Here is a 23,542-nt window from a genome sequence, read left to right as displayed (position 1 = left end):
GTCGCTCTAAGTAATTAGTCTCATGTCTAGCAGCTGCGCATAGTTTCTGCCGGCGGATCCTGCCGGGAGCTGCCTATGCCATAAAAAGCATAGGTGAGTTCCAGGCTAGCGCCACAATGACGCAGATTTTTGCAAAAACATTATTTTTTTGCTATTCCTCCTACAGACATTGTCCAAAAAACCACAAGAGCCACCTGTCATATGCATGCATGTATGAAAACACATGCACTGTCTAGCACACAAACGCAGGCATGTGCACGCACGCACGTACACACACACACACACACACAGTACACATGCGCGGGTTGTAGAAGTGTGAAACGCATATCTGCTGGCCCGATGGTTCATGATGGGGACATTGCGACCCAGGTGGAAGAGCGCATCACTGCTTGCCTGGCTGACATCTTACAGTGGATGTCCTCCAACCACCTCAAGCTGAACCCAGACAAGACTGAGCTTCTCTTCTTCCCAGCTAAGTCCTGCCCGATGCGGGAGCTAACTATTTCCGTAGACAACGCCCTGGTAACGTCTGTCCCAACAGCCAGGAACCTTGGTGTTGTCCTGGACAGTCAGCTCTCGTTCAAAACTCACATCACAGCTGTCACTCGATCCTGTAGGTTCACACTCTATAACATACGACGAATTAGACCGTTCCTCACCCAGGAATCATCCCAGCTCCTAATCCAGACAACAGTCCTGTCAAAACTTGACTATTGTAACTCTCTCCTTACTGGCTTACCGGCATGTGCACTGAAGCCTCTCCAACTGATCCAAAATGCCGCAGCTCGCTTGGTCTTCAACCAGCCAAAATTCTCACATGTCTCCCCCCTGCTCCGCTCCCTGCACTGGCTCCCGGTCGCTGCCCGCACAGAATACAAAACTCTGATGTTGGCATTTAAAGCAACCAAAGGTATGGCTCCCCCATATCTTGCCAGCATGATTGAACCCTACAAACCCTCCCGCGCACTCAGATCAGCCAACGCAGGGAAGCTGGAAGTACCCTCACTAAAAACACCGGGACAACGCTCCACACGTCCCAAACTCTTCTCCCTTCTGGCCCCAAAACTGTGGAATGCACTTCCCGTTGCAATCAGAACTGCAGCATCACTCCCGATCTTCCGCCGTAGTCTGAAAACCCACCTTTTCAGACTCCATCATGGCCCATAGCACTTACCCTACCCCCCTTAGACAGCACTTCTTAGACTTATATAGCATTTGAAACAGACTTATAGCATGTCATGTAGACAGCACAATAAGTGCATTGTATGTAGTCATAGCACTTCATAGTATATAGTGTATAGTAGTCATAGCACTTCATAGTATATATGTACAGCATAGTATAGCATATATGTGTAGTTTATATGTATAGTGTCATTATATAGATATGTTCTAGTTATAGTTTATATGTATAGTGTCATTATATAGATATGTTCTAGTCACGTTCTTAGCTTACGCATGTTTCGCGATAAATGCTTTTTACATATGTGATGTATTCCCATGCTTTTTGTTCTTGCTTATTGTAAGTCGCTCTGGATTAAGAGCGTCTGCTAAATGCCTAAATTGTAAATTGTAAATTGTTCTGCCTCTGCTCTGTGAGATGACTCTCAAACCAAGGTTATTAAGCGATAAATTGAAACACCCCCCCCACAATTCAAAAGGTTAACCCATTTTGGGTGGGAACCCCTTTTGGTGTTAGCATTATGTTATGCTTTAGCTATTGAAAAATAGCAGATCTACAAGCTTGTAGCGCGGCACCGAGTGCCGCGCTACAAGCTTGTAGATCTGCTATTTTTGGAAAATCGAAGAACGACTGACATAGAAACATAGATTTTTCAGAAAACTGTCAGGATGTAGAAGACATTTGTGACCAGATTTGACTGAGAGACTGCCATCGTGCAAATTACAGCTTTTCACCAGAGAAGAAAAACTTTTTTAAATGAGTTAATAGCACAGGCAGATTCTTCACATACTAGAGCATGTCTGAAATAAGTGTCAGAGCTGAAATCTGAAAAATGTAAATATGAAACAAATGCCCAAACATGTAGCTAGGTGTAATGTTAGAGACCACAGAAGTGAACCTTTCAAGCCTGTTTTCTCAACTCGCTGTTTCTCTGCAAGACATTACTCTATAAGCCATATCTCCAAAACTGGTGGGTCAAACTGAACAACCAATATGTCAATTTGAAGCTATGATTCCCTGCTTTCATATGACGTGAAAATCCAATGGCAGTCCCTCAGTCAAATTTAGTCACATTTTTAGAATCTGATCTCAGGTCAGAATGGGTTAAAGAAGCCCTCAAAGCTCAGCCTCATCTGTATGCATGTGGGGAGTGAGTTCAATTGTGTCATTTTAAGAGCTGCAATCAGAGGGTCTGGGGGGCAATTAAGTCCGAGGGACAAAAGGCCGTTGTCATGTGACATGTCTGCTTGACAATTACAGTCTCGTAATAACATTCACTTACTGTGTCCAGCTGTCACCAGAGGTAAACGCTGTAGTGTGTGTGTGTGTGTGTGTGTGTGTGTGTGTGTGTGTGTGTGTGTGTGTGTGTGTGTGTGTGTGTGTGTGTGTGTGTGTGTGTGTGTGTGTGTGTGTGTGTGTGTGTGTGTGTGTGTGTGTGTGTGTGTGTGTGTGTGTGTGTGTGTGTGTGCGTGCGTGCGTGCGTGCGCGCGCGCGCGTGCGTGCGTGCGTGCGTGCGTGCGTGCGTGCGTGCGTGCGTGCGTGCGTGCGTGCGTGCGTGCGTGCGCGCGCGTAGACTACCAAGAGGCCATGGTCAATGAGCATCACTTCCTGTACACTTTCATCTCCACTGGCCATGAAATACGCTCACAGGACCCAATTAACACCCCCCTCCACGCGTCCCCCCCCCCTAACACCACCCTCCAAGCGTCGCCCCCGCCCCTAACACCCCCCTCCACGCGCCCCCCCCCCGTCCCTAACACCACCCTCCACGCGCCCCCCCCCCGCCCCTAACACCCCCCTCCACGCGTCGCCCCCGCCCCTAACACCCCCCTCCACACGCCCCCCCCCCCGTCCCTAACACCCCCTCCACACGTCGCCCCTAACACCCCCCTCCACACGTCGCCCCCGCCCCTAACACCCCCCTCCACGCGTCGCCCCTAACACCCCCCTCCACACGTCGCCCCCGCCCCTAACACCCCCCTCCACGCGTCGCCCCTAACACCCCCCTCCACACGTCGCCCCCGCCCCTAACACCCCCCTCCACACGTTGCCCCCGCCGTCCCTAACACCCCCCTCCACACGTCGCCCCCGCCCCTCTAGCTCTTTGATTATTTCACTCCTCCACCTCTTCGCTCTTGTTTGTTGACTTGAGAACAAAAGTTCTCTCGTTCCTTCTCTCCCCATTACTTCCCTTTCTTCCTTAATTGCGATAAGGCATTCTCCTTTGCTTTGGTTCACTGTCTTGTCTACCGTCCTCGTGAACTATATACTGTAGCGCTCCCTGCGTTTCGTTCACCGTCTACCCGTCCTCATTAGTAGCACTCCCTGCGTTCTCATTCCCTCTCTCCCCCCTTATCTTTCTGTCCGCTGTATTTCTCGCTATAGTCTCACTCTTCCTCCCTGTCTCCCTATCATCTCCTCGTTTCCATGTCTCTCTCTGTCTCTCTCTTTCTGTCTCTCTCTCTCTCTCTGTGACGCGCACACACACACACACACACACACCCTATGGCTCTTTCCTTTCCTCTCTGTTCAGATTAAGACAGTTGCCTCGGGAGAGGAGAAATACAGAAGAAGGAAATGTAGGTTGAAGTGAAGGTGAAAAGCAGAGATATAGGGGTTACAGTCAGAGTTGTTTCAGAAGAGGAGGTTAGTTGTGTTCTCTGTTGCCTGGTTTCAGAAGAGGAGGTTCTTAAGAGGAGGTTAGTTGTGTTCTCTGTTGCCTGGTTTCAGAAGAGGAGGTTAGTTGTGTTCTCTGTTGCCTGGTTTCAGAAGAGGAGGTTAGTTGTGTTCTCTGTTGCCTGGTTTCAGAAGAGGAGGATCTTAAGAGGAGGTTAGTTGTGTTCTCTGTTGCCTGGTTTCAGAAGAGGAGGTTAGTTGTGTTCTCTGTTGCCTGGTTTCAGAAGAGGAGGTTAGTTGTGTTCTCTGTTGCCTGGTTTCAGAAGAGGAGGTTAGTTGTGTTCTCTGTTGCCTGGTTTCAGAAGAGGAGGTTCTTAAGAGGAGGTTAGTTGTGTTCTCTGTTGCCTGGTTTCAGAAGAGGAGGTTAGTTGTGTTCTCTGTTGCCTGGTTTCAGAAGAGGAGGTTAGTTGTGTTCTCTGTTGCCTGGTTTCTTAAAACTCTGGCTCAGGAGTCCAACAAAGGCACGTTCCAAGTTTCCCCAAACCATTGAAATGTTCCCAATACAGAACGCTGACACATTTTTTAGTATCACTCAAGTTTGCTTTTCTAAACCCGAGTGTACTCTTTACCACCAGGTGGAGGATTCAGCAGGGGTGTGTTCTGGGGTTTTACCACCAGGTGGAGGATTCAGCAGGGGTGTGTTCTGGGGCTTTACCACCAGGTGGAGGATTCAGCAGGGGTGTGTTCTGGGGTTTTACCACCAGGTGGAGGATTCAGCAGGGGTGTGTTCTGGGGCTTTACCACCAGGTGGAGGATTCAGCAGGGGTGTGTTCTGGGGTTTTACCACCAGGTGGAGGATTCAGCAGGGGTGTGTTCTGGGGCTTTACCACCAGGTGGAGGATTCAGCAGGGGTGTGTTCTGGGGTTTTACCACCAGGTGGAGGATTCAGCAGGGGTGTGTTCTGGGGTTTTACCACCAGGTGGAGGATTCAGCAGGGGTGTGTTCTGGGGTTTTACCACCAGGTGGAGGATTCAGCAGGGGTGTGTTCTGGGGCTTTACCACCAGGTGGAGGATTCAGCAGGGGTGTGTTCTGGGGTTTTACCACCAGGTGGAGGATTCAGCAGGGGTGTGTTCTGGGGTTGTTCAGGGGTGTGTTCTGGGGTTTTTCAGGGGTGTGTTCTGGGGTTTTTCAGAGGGCATATGATAATTATTCCCTGCATGACATGCCCGTGTGTAGGGTAGTGTAGGGTGTAGGGTGTAGAGTGTAGGGTGTGTAGGCTATACGCTCGTGCATGGTCAATGGATGTAGAGTATGGTTTGTAGATGGCGGTATACGCCTTTCAATTAAAAAAGTTCTGCACGGCAATGAGGGCATACTATGGTATGTATAATATAGCGTATAACGATTCGAATTAGAATCGCGATTCCGTTATGAGCGATTCAAAATCGATTCATAATTTCCAAAAATAGTTTATTTTTTTGTATATATATATATTTTTTAGATTTATTTTTCTGGTTACAATTACAGGAGTTTTCACTACATGCTGTTTGTGATATGAAATGTAAGCTCACCCTAATCACAGTAAACATCATGTCTTCAGTCATTTCCAAGTTACTGTAGTCACTTCAGTTCAAGACTGGAGTAGATTGTGATGAAATCCTATGTATTGAATCGAGAACCATTTTGAATAGAAAATCGTTTTGAATCTGGAAAAAAAATGCTTTTGAATTTAAAAATAAATAAAAATTGGATTGAGAATCGAGTTGAATCGAATCGTAACCCCAAGAATCGGAATCGAATCGAATGGAGGGACACCCAAAGATCCACAGCCCTAGTTAGAACACATCACTGGTATTAAGCCGTGTCTGTCCACTGCTCATTTTACAACCTACTAGGTGCCTTCTTGTTGACAACTACAGTACTACGGTACATTGTTGTGAATAAATAACCGCAGAGAAATGTATGTTCATAGGATGTACTGGTATATTAACCAATCAGTTCATAGGATGTACTGGTATATTAACCAATCAGTTCATAGGATGTACTGGTATATTAACCAATCAGTTCATAGGATGTACTGGTATATTAACCAATCAGTTCATAGGATGTACTGGTATATTAACCAATCAGTTCATAGGATGTACTGGTATATTAACCAATCAGTAAGGCATGCAATTCGCTGGCACGAGCCAAAGGTTTGAGACTGCAATGTCACCTTGTGACATTGCAGTATCAACATATGCATATCAACATATGTATATTCTTTTAGAAACTCCGACCGCTATGTCCCTTTAGCGGCCCACTGCCTTGCGTTGGCTGACATCCTCTCGGGGAGGACTTGAACAGTGAATGGGAGGCAACTGACTTACATTTGAAATTGCAACTTTTGATTGACTGGTGGGGATACAAACATAATTGAAGGCAAGGCATTAACAATCACACTTTCACAGAACATGACAGAATGACATACAAGTCTTACGTACATCACTTGGCAGCAATATCTACTGATATTGGAGCTGGGAAGGTGGTGAACACATATCACAATGTATTATAACACATATCACAATGTATTATGGCCCCTTATAGCAATGATTACTATCAGAATATAATTTATACTGTTACTGTATATCCAAATCATATTACTTACAGCAACGTTAATTGTGTTGCTTACTAGCCTGCCATCCTTGTAATCTGCTGTAGTTATTAATTGTGTTGCTTACTAGCCTGCCATCCTTGTAATCTGCTGTAGTTTTTAACAGGAACTTCAGAACGGCAACATCAGCCTAGTGATTCATTCCCTTCCAAGTGCTTGTTGAAGCAGACTGTAGCATTTGTGCCTCTAATTTGCAATATAATCAATTCATGCTTTCAAGTTTGTTTTGCTAGTTTTTCCACACAGAGCTTCCCAGAGGGTCCTCATGCTCATCAATATTAACTTGGCTGTGTCTGCAATAGCTTTTTAGATGAACATGCATCTGCCTGTCAATGTAGTAAGTAGCCTTGCCGAGCCATGAGGCCCATAGGGCAGGAGCCTATCTCCGGTTTCTGTAGCGTGAGGCCTGTCAATGTGCTTTTACTTCAAATACGGTTTTGTTTCAATGAAAAGCAGATGGCAATATTTGTAACGTTGACAAATGAACTTGTTTTCGCTTGTGCCCTCCAAGGCCCAGCTCTTCATCATTAAGTCATGATTCACACTTCACATTATGCAATGAATATGTTTCCTGTTGTTTTTTCGCCTTTAATTGTTCTCAAGTGCCCCATTTAGCGGAAACGAGTCCTGCAAACACTGCCTCACTGCCCTGTGCCTTCATGAATAAGTCATAGTGTGTGCCATTGTAAACATCTTGATACGTAGTCATTGTGTTCATCTCAACACGCCTCAGGCAGCCTGTCCTATTGACTGGCAGATTACATGACACTCTTGAAAAAAATGGCTTGGCCATGTGTTCATTTGGTTTGTCAGTATGTCACATGTTTTTTAATATGTATTTGATGATGTTGTGAATTATCAACAAGTAGGTCCACAGTATGTCTGATCCATGCATTTATTATATTGGGGCGGCGGCGGTGGCTCAGGGGTAGAGTGACCACTAGGGGGCGGCGGTGGCTCAGGGGTAGAGTGACCACTAGGGGGCGGCGGTGGCTCAGGGGTAGAGTGACCACTAGGGGGTGGCGGTGGCTCAGGGGTAGAGTGACCAGATGGCAACTGCAAGGTTCCCAGTTGGCGTCAAAGTGTCCTTGAGCAAGACTCTGAACAGCTTAATTGCTCTCGATGTGCTGGTTGGTGCCTTGCATGGTTTCCTCCAGCATCGGTGTGTGAATGTAATGCACAATCTCTGTAAAGCATATTTAAAATAAATGCACCATTTACCATTTATTTATTCTCTCTCTGGGGATAAGATGGTGTTTGGATGTATGGGCTGTCAAGGCCAGAAAGTAGTCTTGCCACTCCGTAGGCGTTCCCACATAACCTCCGGGTATGATGATGTCACGCGCATACCCTCTATATTCAACTGCCAATAAGTAAAGAACCAGACATTGCAATGATTTTCCCCTGATGTAAAGTGTAAAGAGTGTAAAGTAAAGAGTGTAAAGAATGAACGAAGCAGAGTGCTGTGACAGTGATGGTGGTGTAAGAGGGGAATTGAAGGGGAAAACAACAAGAGGAGGAGGGGGGGGGGGGGGGTGACAAATACAGGTGTTGATAGGTCGATGACAGCCTGTGGCGTGAGGGGAAATATAGAGGGAAGTACAGGAGAGAGGGAGTAGGAGAGAGGGAGCGAGGTACAGGAGAGAGGGAGCGAGGTACAGGAGAGAGGGAGCGAGGAGAGAGGGAGCCAGGAGAGAGGGAGCGAGGAGAGAGGGAGCCAGGAGAGAGGGAGCGAGGGAGCAGGAGAGAGGGAGCGAGGTACAGGAGAGAGGGAGCGAGGGAGAGAGGGAGCCAGGAGAGAGGGAGCGAGCGAGAGAGGGAGCCAGGAGAGAGAGAGAGGGAGCCAGGAGAGAGGGAGCGAGGGAGCAGGAGAGAGGGAGCGAGGGAGCAGGAGAGAGGGAGCGAGGTACAGGAGAGAGGGAGCGAGGGAGAGAGGGAGCCAGGAGAGAGGGAGCGAGGGAGCAGGAGAGAGGGAGCGAGGGCAAATAAGGCCAGGTTGTCGGCGGAAGGAAGTATAGAGGCGTTAGAGGAGACAAATTGAGGCGGGAGAGTGAGAAGGACAAGAGGTCAGAATTCAAGAAATACAGGAAATAAGACAAATTAATAAATGGGAGGCGAGAGAGAGAAGGGGAGCTGTGATGGAGAGAGAGAGAGAGAGAGAAGGGGAGCTGTGATGGAGAGAGAGAGAGAGAGAAGGGGAGCTGTGATGGAGAGAGAGAGAGAGAGAAGGGGAGCTGTGATGGAGAGAGAGAGAGAAGGGGAGCTGTGATGGAGAGAGAGAGAGAGAAGGGGAGCTGTGATGGAGAGAGAGAGAGAGAAGGGGAGCTGTGATGGAGAGAGAGAGAGAGAAGGGGAGCTGTGATGGAGAGAGAGAGAGAGAAGGGGAGCTGTGATGGAGAGAGAGAGAGAGAAGGGGAGCTGTGATGGAGAGAGAGAGAGAGAAGGGGAGCTGTGATGGAGAGAGAGAGAAGGGGAGCTGTGATGGAGAGAGAGAGAGAAGGGGAGCTGTGATGGAGAGAGAGAGAAGGGGAGCTGTGATGGAGAGAGAGAGAGAAGGGGAGCTGTGATGGAGAGAGAGAGAGAAGGGGAGCTGTGATGGAGAGAGAGAGAAGGGGAGCTGTGATGGAGAGAGAGAGAGAAGGGGAGCTGTGATGGAGAGAGAGAGAGAAGGGGAGCTGTGATGGAGAGAGAGAGAAGGGGAGCTGTGATGGAGAGAGAGAGAGAGAAGGGGAGCTGTGATGGAGAGAGAGAGAAGGGGAGCTGTGATGGAGAGAGAGAGAGAAGGGGAGCTGTGATGGAGAGAGAGAGAGAGAAGGGGAGCTGTGATGGAGAGAGAGAGAGAGAAGGGGAGCTGTGATGGAGAGAGAGAGAGAGAAGGGGAGCTGTGATGGAGAGAGAGAGAAGGGGAGCTGTGATGGAGAGAGAGAGAGAAGGGGAGCTGTGATGGAGAGAGAGAGAGAAGGGGAGCTGTGATGGAGCAGAGAGAGAGAGAGAGAGAAGGGGAGCTGTGATGGAGAGAGAGAGAAGGGGAGCTGTGATGGAGAGAGAGAGAAGGGGAGCTGTGATGGAGCAAACATGACACTTCACATAAACTAAAGACAAGCGGACGAGTAATGTATTGACAGGACAGGAAGGACAGAGTATAGGGGTCAAACGAATTGATTTAATACATTGTAAATTGTATATATCAATCCTATATTAAAGTTGCCTAGAGGGTAGGTGGTCTGGCGGTAATAATAATAATAATGATAGTATTATGTTTGGTCCGATCCACACCAAACTTGACACAAACACTGGTCAGAATAGTCACACCAGGGGCAATGTGCGGCCGCCAGGGGCCATGCTATAGGGGCCCCCAGGTCCCCCTACCTACACAGAGATATAACAGATCATGGTTGAATGAGGGATAGAACGATTGTGTTGTTGGAATTACTGGTGCGTTGGAATGGAAATGATTTTGATATTGAGAGTGAGAGAGTGAATCAGTGGAAAATACCAGGACAGGAAGATTGAAAATGTGTGTGAGTGTGAGAGAAGAGGTGTGAGGATGACATGTGCCAGCTTGAGTGTTGCCACCAAAGGGACCATGGCAGATGTGTCAGCTCTCAACTCCCACAATGCAGTGCTCCTCAAAGTTGGGTACGGGGACCCCCATGGGGCAGGTACTTGAAGGGGTTCCCAGCCACAATTAATATAGCATCAAAATCAGTTGAACCACTTTACCCCTACGTATATATGCATCAGTTGAACCACTTTATCCCCTATATGCATCGGCTGTTTGAAAATACGTGATCTACCAGCTCACGACAATGTGAGCTGATATTTTAAAAACAATCAAGATTTTTATTTATTTAAAAAAAAATAACTCAAATCTTGTAAGGCAAGACAGTCTGCGGCCAAGTCATTTTTTTATTTATTTATTGTAATTCTATTATCATTTGCATACCTATTTGGAACAGTATTGTCCGTCCCCTCTCTCTGTGTCATTTTTCAAATGTTCTTATTTTCCTGATATTTCTAGTTTAACCCATTTTGGGAGGGATCCCCTTTTGGTGTTAGCATTTATGTTATGCTTTAGCTATTGAAAAATAGCAGATCTACAAGCTCATAGCGCGCCACCGAGTGGCGCGCTATGAGCTTGTAGGTCTGCTATTTTTGAAAAATCGAAGAACGACTGACATAGAAACATAGCTTTTTGAGAAAACGGTCAGGATTTAGAAGATATTTGTAGAATCTATGGTAGGTCTAAATGGGTTAAAAATCAGCTAGCATTAAGTCACATCTTTATGCGAACAGGAGCCGGGTTCAGAACAGGGTTCAGAACAGGGTTCAGAACAGGGTTCAGAACAGGGTTCAGAACAGGAGCCGGGTTCAGAACAGGGTTCAGAACAGGGTTCAGAACAGGGTTCAGAACAGGAGCCGGGTTCAGAACAGGGTTCAGAACAGGGTTCAGAACGGGTTCAGAACAGGAGCCGGGTTCAGAACAGGGTTCAGAACAGGGTTCAGAACAGGGTTCAGAACGGGTTCAGAACAGGAGCCGGGTTCAGAACAGGGTTCAGAACAGGAGCCGGGTTCAGAGTGAACCTTCATGTGAACAGGAGCCGGGTTCAGAACAGGGTTCAGAACAGGGTTCAGAACGGGTTCAGAACAGGAGCCGGGTTCAGAACAGGGTTCAGAACAGGGTTCAGAACAGGAGCCGGGTTCAGAGTGAACCTTCATGTGAACTTTATGCGAACAGGAGCCGGGTTCAGAACAGGGGCCGGGTTCAGAGTGAACTTTATGCGAACAGGAGCCGGGGTTCAGAGTGAACCTTTATGCGAACAGGAGCTGGGTTCAGAACAGGGTTCAGAACAGGAGCCGGGTTCAGAGTGAACCTTCATGTGAACTTTGCACCACCTCTATGGAAATGAAAAAAATAAAAGAGGTGTCAGCTTGAAGCAATTTATTTCTCTGGAACCTTAATGGATTTACATACATTTGGCACCATGAAGTCATTGTGCAGGTAATCTCAGAGTTGCAAGGATACTCATTTGGATGGTGCAGTCAGTGAAGGTCTCAATGCCCAAAGGAGATTTTCCATCAGTGGTTCTATTTAGTTCTTAATTATCTGTTGTCCCCTTTTGTCTCTCCAGCCCACCAGCGAGGAGGACCTCTGCCCCATCTGCTACGCTCACTCCATCTCTGCCATCTTCAAACCCTGCTCTCACAAGTCATGCAAGTGAGTAAACACTACAGACTCCATGTGTTCTTTCTTTCTTTCTTTCTTTCTTTCTTTCTTTCTTTCTTTCTTTCCCTCCCCGACTTTAACCCACTTAGGCCGGACGTCGAAATAAAAAAAAGTCTTCTGAAATAATTATGTTCAATGATTTGTGCTGCATTTTCACGATTTTTCCAAAAATAGCAGACCTACAAGCTCATAGCGCGCCACTCGGTGGCGCGCTATGAGCTTACCACTGTCGTGTGGTAAGCACGACAGTGTCGTGTGGTACCACTGTCGTGTGGTATTTAAAATCAAGCGCAGCGATAGTTCATTGAGACACGGAAGGCAGAAGGTTATTATATATATATATATATAGTTCCCCTCATTCATTCCCCCGTGTAATTCATTCTGCTTCTTTAAATCAGCTGCCTCTCCAGGCCACGCCCTCATTCAGGCGGCCTACTTAAGCAGCCTCAGCTCACTACTCATTCTCTCCATGCTGAGCTGTCAAGCAGCTCGTGCGGCGTCCCCCACCTCCCCGTAAGGCTGTCCCAGAACATCCGGGGTTCGAATGTTCTGGGACAAATTAATGAACAAGTGACAGCTAACGAGCTAACGAGCTACACTCTCGTCTTAGCTGCCTTTCGTACAGGTACTCACAATTACCATGTTTTGGCTGCTTGAGAAATCATGGCTCATTTTTATGGAATGATGAGCTCGGAAATCAGCTGTTTTCACGGAGCACACGTGTGTGTGTGTGTGTGTGTGTGTGTGTGTGTGTGTGTGTGTGTGTGTGTGTGTGTGTGTGTGTGTGTGTGTGTGTGTGTGTGTGTGTGTGTGTGTGTGTGTGTGTGTGTGTGTGTGTGTGTGTGTGTGTGTGTGTGTGTGTGTGTTGGGAGAGACGAGAGAGATTCATAAAGAGAGGGCGCTGCGCTCTCTTCAGCGCTGCGCTAATCATGTTCAAGGCGGATATCTCGTGTTGAATTGCAGCCTGGTTAAAAGCACTCGGAGAAATTAATTAATTGGAAACAAATGGTTCGGATGTTCGCTCGAAAATTCCTGCCGAAGTTCGAGTCCTAAAAACAGGGCTAGGGTACAGCATTACCTCCCCGGCCTCCTCCCTGTAGTTCTTAGTCCAGGGGTTATTATGGGATATTATTGGATTGTTTGCGATTGTGTAGATTAATTGTGTTGAATCATGTGTTGATGTGTTATTACTGTGTATTGTTGTTCATGGGTTATTGTATCTTTGGCTCTGCTCTGGGGGGTCGTTGATACCTGTGTCTCGGTGCACAGATTATCTGATATCACATGAGCAGAGCCACACCGCCATACTAACATGCAATAGCTCTGCAATAAATGGTTTATGGTCAATCTGAGCTGAAGTGTCTCAATGAACTGATATTAATATTAGAAGTTGGCCCTTATCTGTTGTTCCACCTGCACGGTCGGGGACCCCCTGGAGCACCCTCAAGGACGCCTGGGCATCCTTCAACATGTTTGTTGTTTTGGGGGTAAACGGGGAGGGTGTTGCACAAGCATGGAGGCTCTGTTGTACAGTCACTCGTTGTGTGTTGCTGCCCTGGACCTGAGGGCATGATGCTCCTCTGTTCTCCAATGACCTGCTGCTCCTCTGTTCCCCAATGACCTGCACATTCATCTCACACGTGAGGACAACCTGACAGAGGGCCATCAGAGGTCTTTCAGTTGCCTTCTTTGTCCTTGAATCCACTCTACACTCGCACACACACACACACACAGACAAAGCACCCTACGTTGGACAGTTGATGGAAGTGTTGTCCTGTGCGTGTGTGTCACCTCACCTGTATGTGTCAGTCTCTGTGTCTGTCCGTCTGTTTGACTGTGCTAGCGTGTGTGTGTGCACACATGCACAGTGGAGGACGCACACACCTTTTCATGCATATGCATACTTTACTCCCGAGAGAGTTACTCTACCTGTGTGCGATTGTGTGTGTGTGTGTACACTGTACAGGTATGTGTGCATCAGTGCACGCTCTAGTGCGTGTGTGAGATTTATTATGAGAGTCAGCTGTGTGATGAATGCTGATGGCGGCTAAACCCTCCTCAGCACAGTGGTGGAGACCTTGGGTCAGATTCATATTCCGCTACATATTTTATGTCGTCTCTGGAGTGCGTTAGATTTGGCTTAGCGGCCGTGCCGACTCAGTGGTTTTCTTCTGTCCATTCCTGATGTCCTCCATTCATTCTTATCACCTCTTCTACTTCCATCCCCCCTGGATGTCTCCACAATGGTGGCCATAATCTATGTATCCCCCACGCTGTCTATTCTTCTGTCTCTCTCTCTCTCTCTCTCTCTCTCTCTCAGTCTCTCTCTCTCTCTCTCTCTCTCTCTCTCTCTCTCTCTCTCTCTCACTCTCTCTCGCTCTCTCTCTCTCTCTCTCTCTCTCTCTCTCTGTCTCTCTCAGTCTCTCTCTCTCTCTCTCTCTCTCTCTCTCTCTCTCTCTCTCTCTCTCTCTCTCTCTCTCTCTCTCTCTCTCTCTCTCTCTCTCTCTCTCTCTCTCTCTCTCTCTCTCTCTCTTTGCCTTAGGGCTGCAACTATGGGCTATTTTCTTTGCGATTATTCTATTGACTTTTTAGATTCATTGAATCCTATGTTTGTAAACACATTTTTTTTAGATATATAGCCTATCCACGACTTAATTAGGCTTGATTGAGGCTTAATTTTAGGCTTAATTGATGCTGTGTTTTCGAGCTTATACTGTAGATCGGTCATCTTATACTGTAGATCGGTCATCTTATACTGTAGATCGGTCATCTTATACTGTAGATCGGTCATCTTATACTGTAGATCGGTCATCTTATACTGTAGATCGCTCATTTTATTTTTTTCTCAGCTTTTTAAATTATTTTGCGAATCTGTGAAATGTTCTACCCATTATTATATTAACCCATTTTGGGCGGGAACCCCTTTTGGTGTTTTAAACATTATGTTATAATTTAGCTATTGAAAAATAGCAGATCTACAAGCTCATAGCGCGCCTCCGAGTGGCCCGCTACGAGCTTGTAGGTCTGCTATTTTTGAAAAATCGTGAAAATATTTATTTCAGAAAACTGGAGGATTTAGAAGGTTTTTTTATTTAATTTCGAGGTCAGGCCTAAATGGGTAAAATTCTGGATCATTGTGTATAATCCATTAACACTGTTGTACGCCTCCTCTCTGTCCTCCTCTCTCCTCCCTCCTCCCTCCTCTCTGTCCCTCCTCTCTGTCCTCCTCTCTCCTCCCTCCTCTCTGTCCTCCTCTCTCCTCCCTCCTCTCTGTCCTCCTCTCTCCTCCCTCCTCTCTGTCCCTCCTCTCTGTCCCCTCCTCTCTGTCCTCCTCTCTCCTCCCTCCTCTCTGTCCCTCCTCTCTGTCTCTCCTCTCTGTCCTCCTCTCTCCTCCCTCCTCTCTGTCCCTCCTCTCTGTCCCCTCCTCTCTGTCCTCCTCTCTCCTCCCTCCTCTCTGTCCCTCCTCTCTGTCTCTCCTCTCTGTCCTCCTCTCTCCTCCCTCCTCTCTGTCCCTCCTCTCTGTCCCCACCTCTCTGTCCTCCTCTCTGTCCTCCTCTCTGTCCCCACCTCTCTGTCCCTCCTCTCTGTCCCCACCTCTCTGTCCCCTCCTCTCTGTCCTCCTCTCTGTCCTCCTCTCTGTCCCTCCTCTCTGTCCCTCCTCTCTGTCCCCTCCTCTCTGTCCCTCCTCTCTGTCCTCCTCTCCTCCCTCCTCTCTGTCCCTCCTCTCTGTCCCTCCTCTCTGTCCCTCCTCTCTCCTCCCTCCTCTCTGTCCCTCCTCTCTGTCCCACCAGAGCCTGCATCAACCAGCACCTGATGAACAACAAGGACTGTTTCTTCTGCAAGGCCACCATCACAGGAGTTGAAGACTACAGCAAACCCGCCGGCTCCTCCTAACCCGCCGGCTCACCCGCATACGGACGCACATGCATAACTCTCTATGTATAACAGCATGCCTTGTATGCACGGTACGGTAGGGCACATGATTATACAAACAGCCACACAGTACAGTACAATAATACTGAATGAGACGTGAAGAGAACTGTGCAGCACCGTGTGTGTGAGACACACACACACATTATATATTCACTGGCAGCACAGCCCTTTTCATGGATGTTATTCACTCCTAACTATCCTAAGCCTCACGACACTTTAGGTCAACGCAAAGAATTGTGAGGTTTGTTGTATGTTTATGTGTATCTGTGGTCTCTGTCCTACTGCCACCTACTGTCCATTTATTATATTACACAGTGGGTGAAAAAAACACACCCCTTAAGGCTAAACCCCACCCATCAGAGGTGTGGCTACCAGAGGTACCTCTGGCCTGAAAGACGTCTGTAGGTACCTACCAATGTCAGCCCGGAATAGACCAAGGGAATCCCACTGTATATGCATTTGTGTGTGTTTGTGTGCTTCTATCTTTTTGTCTGTCTGTCTGTCTCTCTGTCAGTCTGTCTGTCTCTCCATCTCTCTCTCTCTTTCTGACTGAGACTGAGAAGAAGGTACTGTACCCGGTGATGGTGTTGTTAGCACTCGTCCAGCAGGACTATTCAGCTGCCATCATCCCAACACTACATACAGTAGCATCTCCATGTACTGTATGGCTAGCAAGGACAATTTCCCACTTAGCCACATCAGAAAACTACTACTACTACTACTAGTACTACTACTACTAGTACTACCAACTACTACAGTACTCCCCCCGGTGTTAATGAACACAGACTACGTCGTCGTGATGGACTGCTTCATGACGGCGTGTTTTAAGGGAAAGGTGGGAGGAACTCACTTTGCTGGAGGCCAAGAATGACGTCCTCACCAGACAAGGAAAGTCATAAACATCGCATCAGTTACACAGCAAAAGGACAAATAAGTGAGACATAAGTGTGTGTGTGTGTGTGTGTGTGTGTGTGTGTGTGTGTGTGTGTGTGTGTGTGTGTGTGTGTGTGTGCGTGTGCATGTGCGTGTGCGTACCTTCTTATCACCAAATATAATCACAGTCACAATCACAGTGACAAATCTATAAAATGTTTATAATGTGCGCGTGTATGTTTGCGCACTTCTGTGGTTTTGTGTGTGTGAAGACGAGTTTTGGGGAGTTTCATAGAGAATGTCACAGGCGCAGCCTAACAGGCGCAGCCTAGGGAAGACGCAGCCTAGGGAAAACACCAGTTGTGTTGTATAAGATATGATACGGTTTTGGAGGTTCTGTAATCTGTATGCTAAGAATTAACTGGGGGGAAAAAAATATTTAAGATATGCGCAACACATTGTCAAAGGGGAATCGAAATAAGCTTAATTTTTTTACATTAGCTGAATAGATTCACAGCATTTTATTTGCATTGTTTTAACATGGTGACACGTTAGCAAGAAGTTGGGGAAAACAGACCCTTTAACAACGTGTCATATCAAGAGCACTAAAAATAGAATAAACATAACAATGAAGCCGTTTTTTTTGTTTTCTTTTAAATTGGTTTGTTCTTTTTATTTTTTATTTTTTTAATCTTTCGGATTTTGTACCCCATTATGTCCGCCATGGTACATCCCGTCCCCCACAAAGTAAAATCCTTGTAGGTAACAAGTCTGTGACCCCCTTTTCCACCGGTTGGTTGAACCGGTTCAGTTCTTTTTGGTTCTTAGTCCATGAGCCAGAGCTCCAAAATTGGTGGGAAAAACTAGACCTATATGAAATTGTTTATAGGATCAATGCAAGAACATTAATACATGATAAGCCTTCCACAGTAGTAGCTTTTTCATATTTTCGATTATTTTGCCTATTTTCCTACATAATGCCTAATTTGCATATTTAAAAATGTAAAATTTGTATAATACAATAAATCATTGTCTTCGTGTAAGTACTCAATTGGGGAAGTTTAATGGTGAAAACAATCTAATATAGGTGTGGTTTTGCTCCACTCAAGTCATAATTAACGTTCCAATTTTGGAGCTCTGGCTCATGGACTAAGAACCAAAAAGAACTGAACCGGTTCCCATTGGGAACCAGTCGGTGGAAAAGGGGCCAGAGAGTAAATTTGGACCCAAATGGATTCAGGTTTTATCTTTTAATCTCAGAGATATGCTTAATTTATATGAAAATAACCGATCAATAAGCTTATCTGCCTCATCACGACTTTATACTTGGGCTATTTTCATCCGTGAGTATAAATTGCCACTGACGATGTGTGTGTGCCGTGCACACTATTTCTGTCTTTTCTGCTTTCACAACAACCTCCACTTGAGATCATGTCTGACGTCCATATTCTATCCTATTCTATACGTGCTATTCCCAACCTGTGGGCTGTGACGATTTTGGCAAGTGGGCCCCCAAATAATTGGCAAAACACTACGATTTTAATGATAATATAACATTTATAATTGTTGTTATGTAGAAAAATGTACTTTATTCTTTCATTTTTTTAAGCGAACTTTATTCAAAGAGTACCCATGACATTGTATTCAAGTTTACAAACTCTTACAACTCATTGGTTTCATATTTTCTCCCACAACTTCCTTCCACCCCTCCCCAATCCTCCCCAACCATCCACCATATCCTTCCCCAGAAGGCCGGACAACCAATATACAATATGTATACAATCCAATAAATTGGGTACATAATTTTAAGACACAAAAAGAAACTTAACGTTCCACCAAACTTATTATGCACAATATGCAGTAACACAAAGAATTGATTGATTGATTGATTGATTGATTGATTGATTGATCGTTGATTGAGTTTAAAGACCTAGTGAAATGAAAAATTGGAAAAAAAATGTAGACCATATTCGGAGTCATAGCTAACAATGGATGCCAAAACAATGGGAACATTTCCAATTTTGTGTAGTTTTTTATCAAAAGTACATAAAAATGGAATTTGAATTACTTCCTTTGGGTTTTATTCCTATCTCTGCGTGTGTCCAAACACAGCTGCTTCTGATTACAGAACTACTCCCATTCAAGATGACATCCAGACAGTGTATTACTCATTTTAAACTTAATCAGCACGCTAAAATATGTATCTGAAAACATTATAGGTTAGAAATAAGCCATGAGCTTTGCTGCCTGTCCCTCTGTCTGTCCCTCTGTCTGTCTGTCTGTCCCTCTGCCTGTCCCTCTGTGACTTTGTAAACAAACAATCTGCATGCATATGCACGCGTCCCATAGCCTGAAGGGATGCGACGTTCTGCGACCTTTCAGAGACCTTTCAACGTCAAAATAAAATGCCCATATTTTTCATTTCCCTAGGTCTTTAAATAATATATAACCGTGGAGACACGACAGGAGACGTGGGAGTTGATGTTCCCTATAGAACGCACGCACGCACACACACACACACACACACACACACACGCACACACACGCGCGCGCACACACACACACACACACACACACACACACACATACACACACACAAATACAAATATAGCCAGCCAGTCCCATACCGCCAGACCTGTCCATCATATGATCCATTGGTAATGCCTGGCCATCTGTCTCCGCGACAGCTGCCTCTCAGCCATGGGAACACAGCACAGTAATGGAAAGTAAAAGGTGACTTTGGGTGCGTTAGGATTGGCTCACCCCATTGGCTCGCACCAGATGGGTGGCGCCTGCACCACAGACGCTGGATTTAAATAGAAGGACACATCACTTCCCCAAGTATCACAGTATCCGTTTCAAATTAGGTGACACTTTTAAGTTAAAAAAAATGAATTTTGTTTGTATTTTATAAAAATGTTTTTTGTCGTTTGTTTCATTTTCATATCTCTATGGGGAAAGTTTTAATATACATTTTATATGTAGCTACTAACTAACCACTTACATGATATAATTGTTTACTAAAGTGCAGCAGACCCACCACGGGTTAGGCTGACCAAAACAACCGCTCTAAACTGTCTGACTAATGTGCAGAATGCAACGTAATACTGTACCCACCAAAGAAAAAATATTGTATTACTGTATTACATAAATTACAGGTCTCTCATCTGCGCTGCAAGACTGTCTGAGAACATGTGAATACATTAACAACTTGAAGGCTTATTGCTTTTTCTTTTTTTTCCCACTAACTTGAGTGACCTCCAATATTGCTTAATGGTTTTCAGAAGAGCTGTTTTGGACTTACTATTTTGCCTCTGGACATTTTTACAGAAGGTTGTTTTGAACTGCCAATTCTTGGGAATTTGTTGAGGATTATTGTTTGATTCTTGATTTCTTTGCTTGGTCTTGACAGCTTTTTTCATGTGAAGTAGTTTGATGTTGCTGTGTGCAATTCTGGATGATGTATGCAGTTCTGTAGTATGGATGGAGAATTGTCTGTCTCTAAGAAAGCTGGCCCAATGATAGATGAATTTGGTAATGCTTACCATACTGTTAACGAAGACATTACACTCGGCTAAGTAGATACTAGCTACTGTAGTTAAAGGAGCATTCAGTGATTTGGAAAACCACCCAGTCCGCCCCGGTAACAAAATGTGCACATGCACGCTCTACAGTGGGGGGAAGTGCAACAGACCAACAGCACATGCACCAAGGCCCGCCCCCACTCGATCATGATTGGAGGAAGGCCCCACTCATCCTGATTGGATGAAGGTTTTGCCACCCGCCACCAAAACTGAAACTAGGGTTTTTTGACCCCAGGGGCTCACTGGGGACAGGGAGGAACTCCTTATATGGTCAGCACACTCTATAGTAGGGAGGATTATCCAGAAAAAAAGAAAAAATAAGTGATATTTGAATTAAGTCAAATCACTGAATATACCTTTAAATGACTTTCTGTCATACCAGAGTGGCTCATTCTGGTACAACCACATTTGTAAAATGTAATTTGAATTGGCCTCTAGCAACTCAATCATTTTGTATCATATTCAGTCTGAGCGGAAAGGTCGGTCAGTCAATTTGGGTCAAAGTCTCCCAGGAGGGACAGAAACTTTTTACCTTGAACCTTCTAGGGTCTGATAGTTTTAGACTAGTTTGATTTTTTTGTTTTGTTTGAGTTTTTCCCCAAGTATTTAGTCATTACTTCCGGTACACACATCAAAATATTGCATGTTTGAAATGTTAAACCTAGAAACCTTTCAAGTAGCCTAGTAGAGGTGAGGTAGATTTATATCAGATGTAAATGTAAAGTTACACTGAACGTCCAAAATCACAAGTGTTATTCATGGCTATGATCTGGCAATTTACAACTTGCAGTGAATGAATATTTGATCATTATTACATGCATAAAATAGGGACGTCGGACGTGGGATTAATCTCATTCTCTTTTTGCACTTTTTGTGAGTTGCGCTGGAAAAATTACATAACTTAAACTTTGTAGGCTACAACTCACTCAGTGTGGAGAGCGGCCGCCTCTTCCCAAAAAATGACCTCTTCTGCGAGATGTAATGTCATCATTTCAACAAGATTACGATATATCAGAGATGACATTTTTCACTTTGGCAATGAGCAGCGACATTCATAAAAGTAGTTTGAGCTCCGGTGCCTCATTTGCTTCATTGCTTTGTAATAATGTTCAGTGTTATGAGCCAGAAAATGGGCCTACAAACCTGTAAAACGACTTGGATATTGTCACACCATTAGCATCTAATTCTCTTATCAAATGATTCTACTGCAATCGTTTCAGTTCGACTATTTTGCAGTAAAGCAGTGGGCAGCAGTTTGCAACCGTGGCAGCATTTGGGGTTCCAGGAGATGTCAATTGCCACTCCCTATAGCTAGGCTAGCTATCACATTTAACCTACAAATTAAGGGATTTTATTCATATTTCTGCCACTTTTCTTTTTTACAAATTAATTAATTTTAGATTCTTCTAGGCGCCTCTTTTTCTTTTTTCCTTTTTTTGGAAAATAGCACATCTACAAGCTCACAACACATCGCATCGTGTTGATGCGTCGTGAGCTTGTAGATCTGCTATTTTTGAAATCGGGATTAAGTGTAAGTATGAAATGACGCCTCTGGCAGTTTACAATATGTGACAACATGGGGTTCTAATGGATATCGATGACTACAGTAGGGTTGTAATATATGGGCTTATGAGTTGACAGTGGGAACACGCTGTTGAAATTGTGGCTAATGGCTAATGTTTTCAGTCTTTTGTGTGTGTGTGTGTGTGTGTGTGTGTGTGTGTGTGTGTGTGTGTGTGTGTGTGTGTGTGTGTGTGTGTGTGTGTGTGTGTGTGTGTGTGTCTTTTGTGTGTGTGTGCATGCGTCGTTGCGTGCACACTTGTTTGAGGGAATTAACCATTTTAACTGATGGCGGTACTGACATAACATAATAGGTCTACTGTTTGTTTGTTTTTTGGGGGGTTTACAGAACACTTATGTCTAAGCGCTGGTCAGAGGATCTTTTTACGCTGTGCAAAACATTATTACAGACTGTTATATATGTTGTGTTTATGGCGGGCCGGTTTGGAGAGGGGGTGGGGGGGGTGTGTGGCTTATTGCTTTCTATTTCTCCTTTGTGAGTGAGAGTGCACATTATATCAATGATGTAACTGCATTAAATTATTTACCCTAAGCCAAAGGTCTGTCCTGTGTGTTTTCATTTGGGAGCTAAGAGTCAAGAGAGGGAGGTGGAAGGAGAGGGAGGTGGAAGAGAGGGAGGTGGAAGGAGAGGGAGGTGGAAGGAGGTGGAAGGAGAGGGAGAGGGAGGTGGAAGGAGAGGGAGGTGGAAGGAGAGGGAGAGGGAGGTGGAAGGAGAGGGAGAGGGAGGTGGAAGGAGAGGGAGAGGGAGGTGGAAGGAGAGGGGCTAAGAGTTAAGAGAGGGAGGTGGAAGGAGAGGGAGGTGGAAGGAGAGGGAGAGGGAGGTGGAAGGAGAGGGGCTAAGAGTCAAGAGAGGGAGGTGGAAGGAGAGGGAGAGGGAGGTGGAAGGAGAGGGAGAGGGAGGTGGAAGGAGAGGGGCTAAGAGTCAAGAGAGGGAGGTGGAAGGAGAGGGAGGTGGAAGGAGAGGGGCTAAGAGTCAAGAGAGGGAGGTGGAAGGAGAGGGAGGTGGAAGGAGAGGACTGAGGGCAAGAAAACGGTGACAGAGGAAGAATGAGAATCCATAAGAGACATGGGGAGAATTTCACTTAAAGGGAAACAAAACCGTTGGTTTTGTCATTTCTGTTCTCTAAAAGTTAAACCTTCAAAAGGGTTCAGAACTGCAGCCTCACTCCCAATCTTCCGCCGTAGTCTGAAAACCCACCTCTTCAGACTCCACCATGGCCCGTAGCACTTGTCCTAGCCTAGCCCCTTAGATAGCACATTATGTAGACTTAGATATTATTTTAAACAGACTTATAGCTTGTTACGTAGACAGCTCTAGAATTGCACTTTATGTAGTCATAGCACTTTATAGTACACATGTATAATATATTATATAGTATAGTATGTATAGTTTACATAGATACTCCACTGTTACGTTCTTAGATTACGCATGATTCATGATAACTACTTTTTATATATGTGATGTATGCCATGCTTTTGTTATTGCTTAATGTAAATCGCTCTGGATTAAGAGCGTCTGCTAAATGCCTAAATTGTAAATTGTAAAATTGTTAAAACAGGGTCATCAGCACTGCAGTCTGTTATAGTACCACCATGAGGCCGGTCTGAAGACTGGGCCAAAACCTAATCCCCATCCACGGCCATTCTGGCCTGGCAGAGATGATTACAAAGAGTTAATGAATTTAGTGCCAATGTTCAAGCATTGACAATAGTGTTGACTCATGCCTGTAATCTTGTTACCTGCAGCTGTGTTGTTTACATAATATAATATAATAGTGTAGGCCTACTATGGTCAGCTTCCATGACCTTGGGTGGCCGCAGCTTAGTGGATAGAGATGCCGTCTGGTCACCGGGACGCCTCTTGCGGTGGCATAGCCAGGATTTAGATTGTGGG

The 23,542-nt window shown here is 45.6% G+C and overlaps 1 protein-coding gene across 1 annotated transcript in view; it reads left to right on the top strand.

Annotated features, from left to right (window-relative positions):
* The window catches only part of rnf123 (ring finger protein 123), a 411,050-nt gene extending 388,915 nt beyond the window's left edge, over nt 1-22,135 (top strand). The window contains exons 38-39 of the mRNA XM_079509716.1: nt 11,583-11,668; nt 15,469-22,135. Coding sequence (XP_079365842.1) covers nt 11,583-11,668; nt 15,469-15,571 — 189 coding nt within the window. The 3' untranslated portion in view covers nt 15,572-22,135. The remainder of the gene's footprint in view (nt 1-11,582; nt 11,669-15,468) is intronic.
* The last annotated feature ends 1,407 nt before the right edge of the window (nt 22,136-23,542 follow it).

Source organism: Electrona antarctica, assembly GCF_951216825.1.
Source record: "Electrona antarctica genome assembly, chromosome: 9".
Lineage (NCBI taxonomy): Eukaryota > Metazoa > Chordata > Actinopteri > Myctophiformes > Myctophidae > Electrona > Electrona antarctica.
Note: the sequence above shows the minus strand (reverse complement) of the source record. Positions and strands in the feature narration are given on the sequence as shown.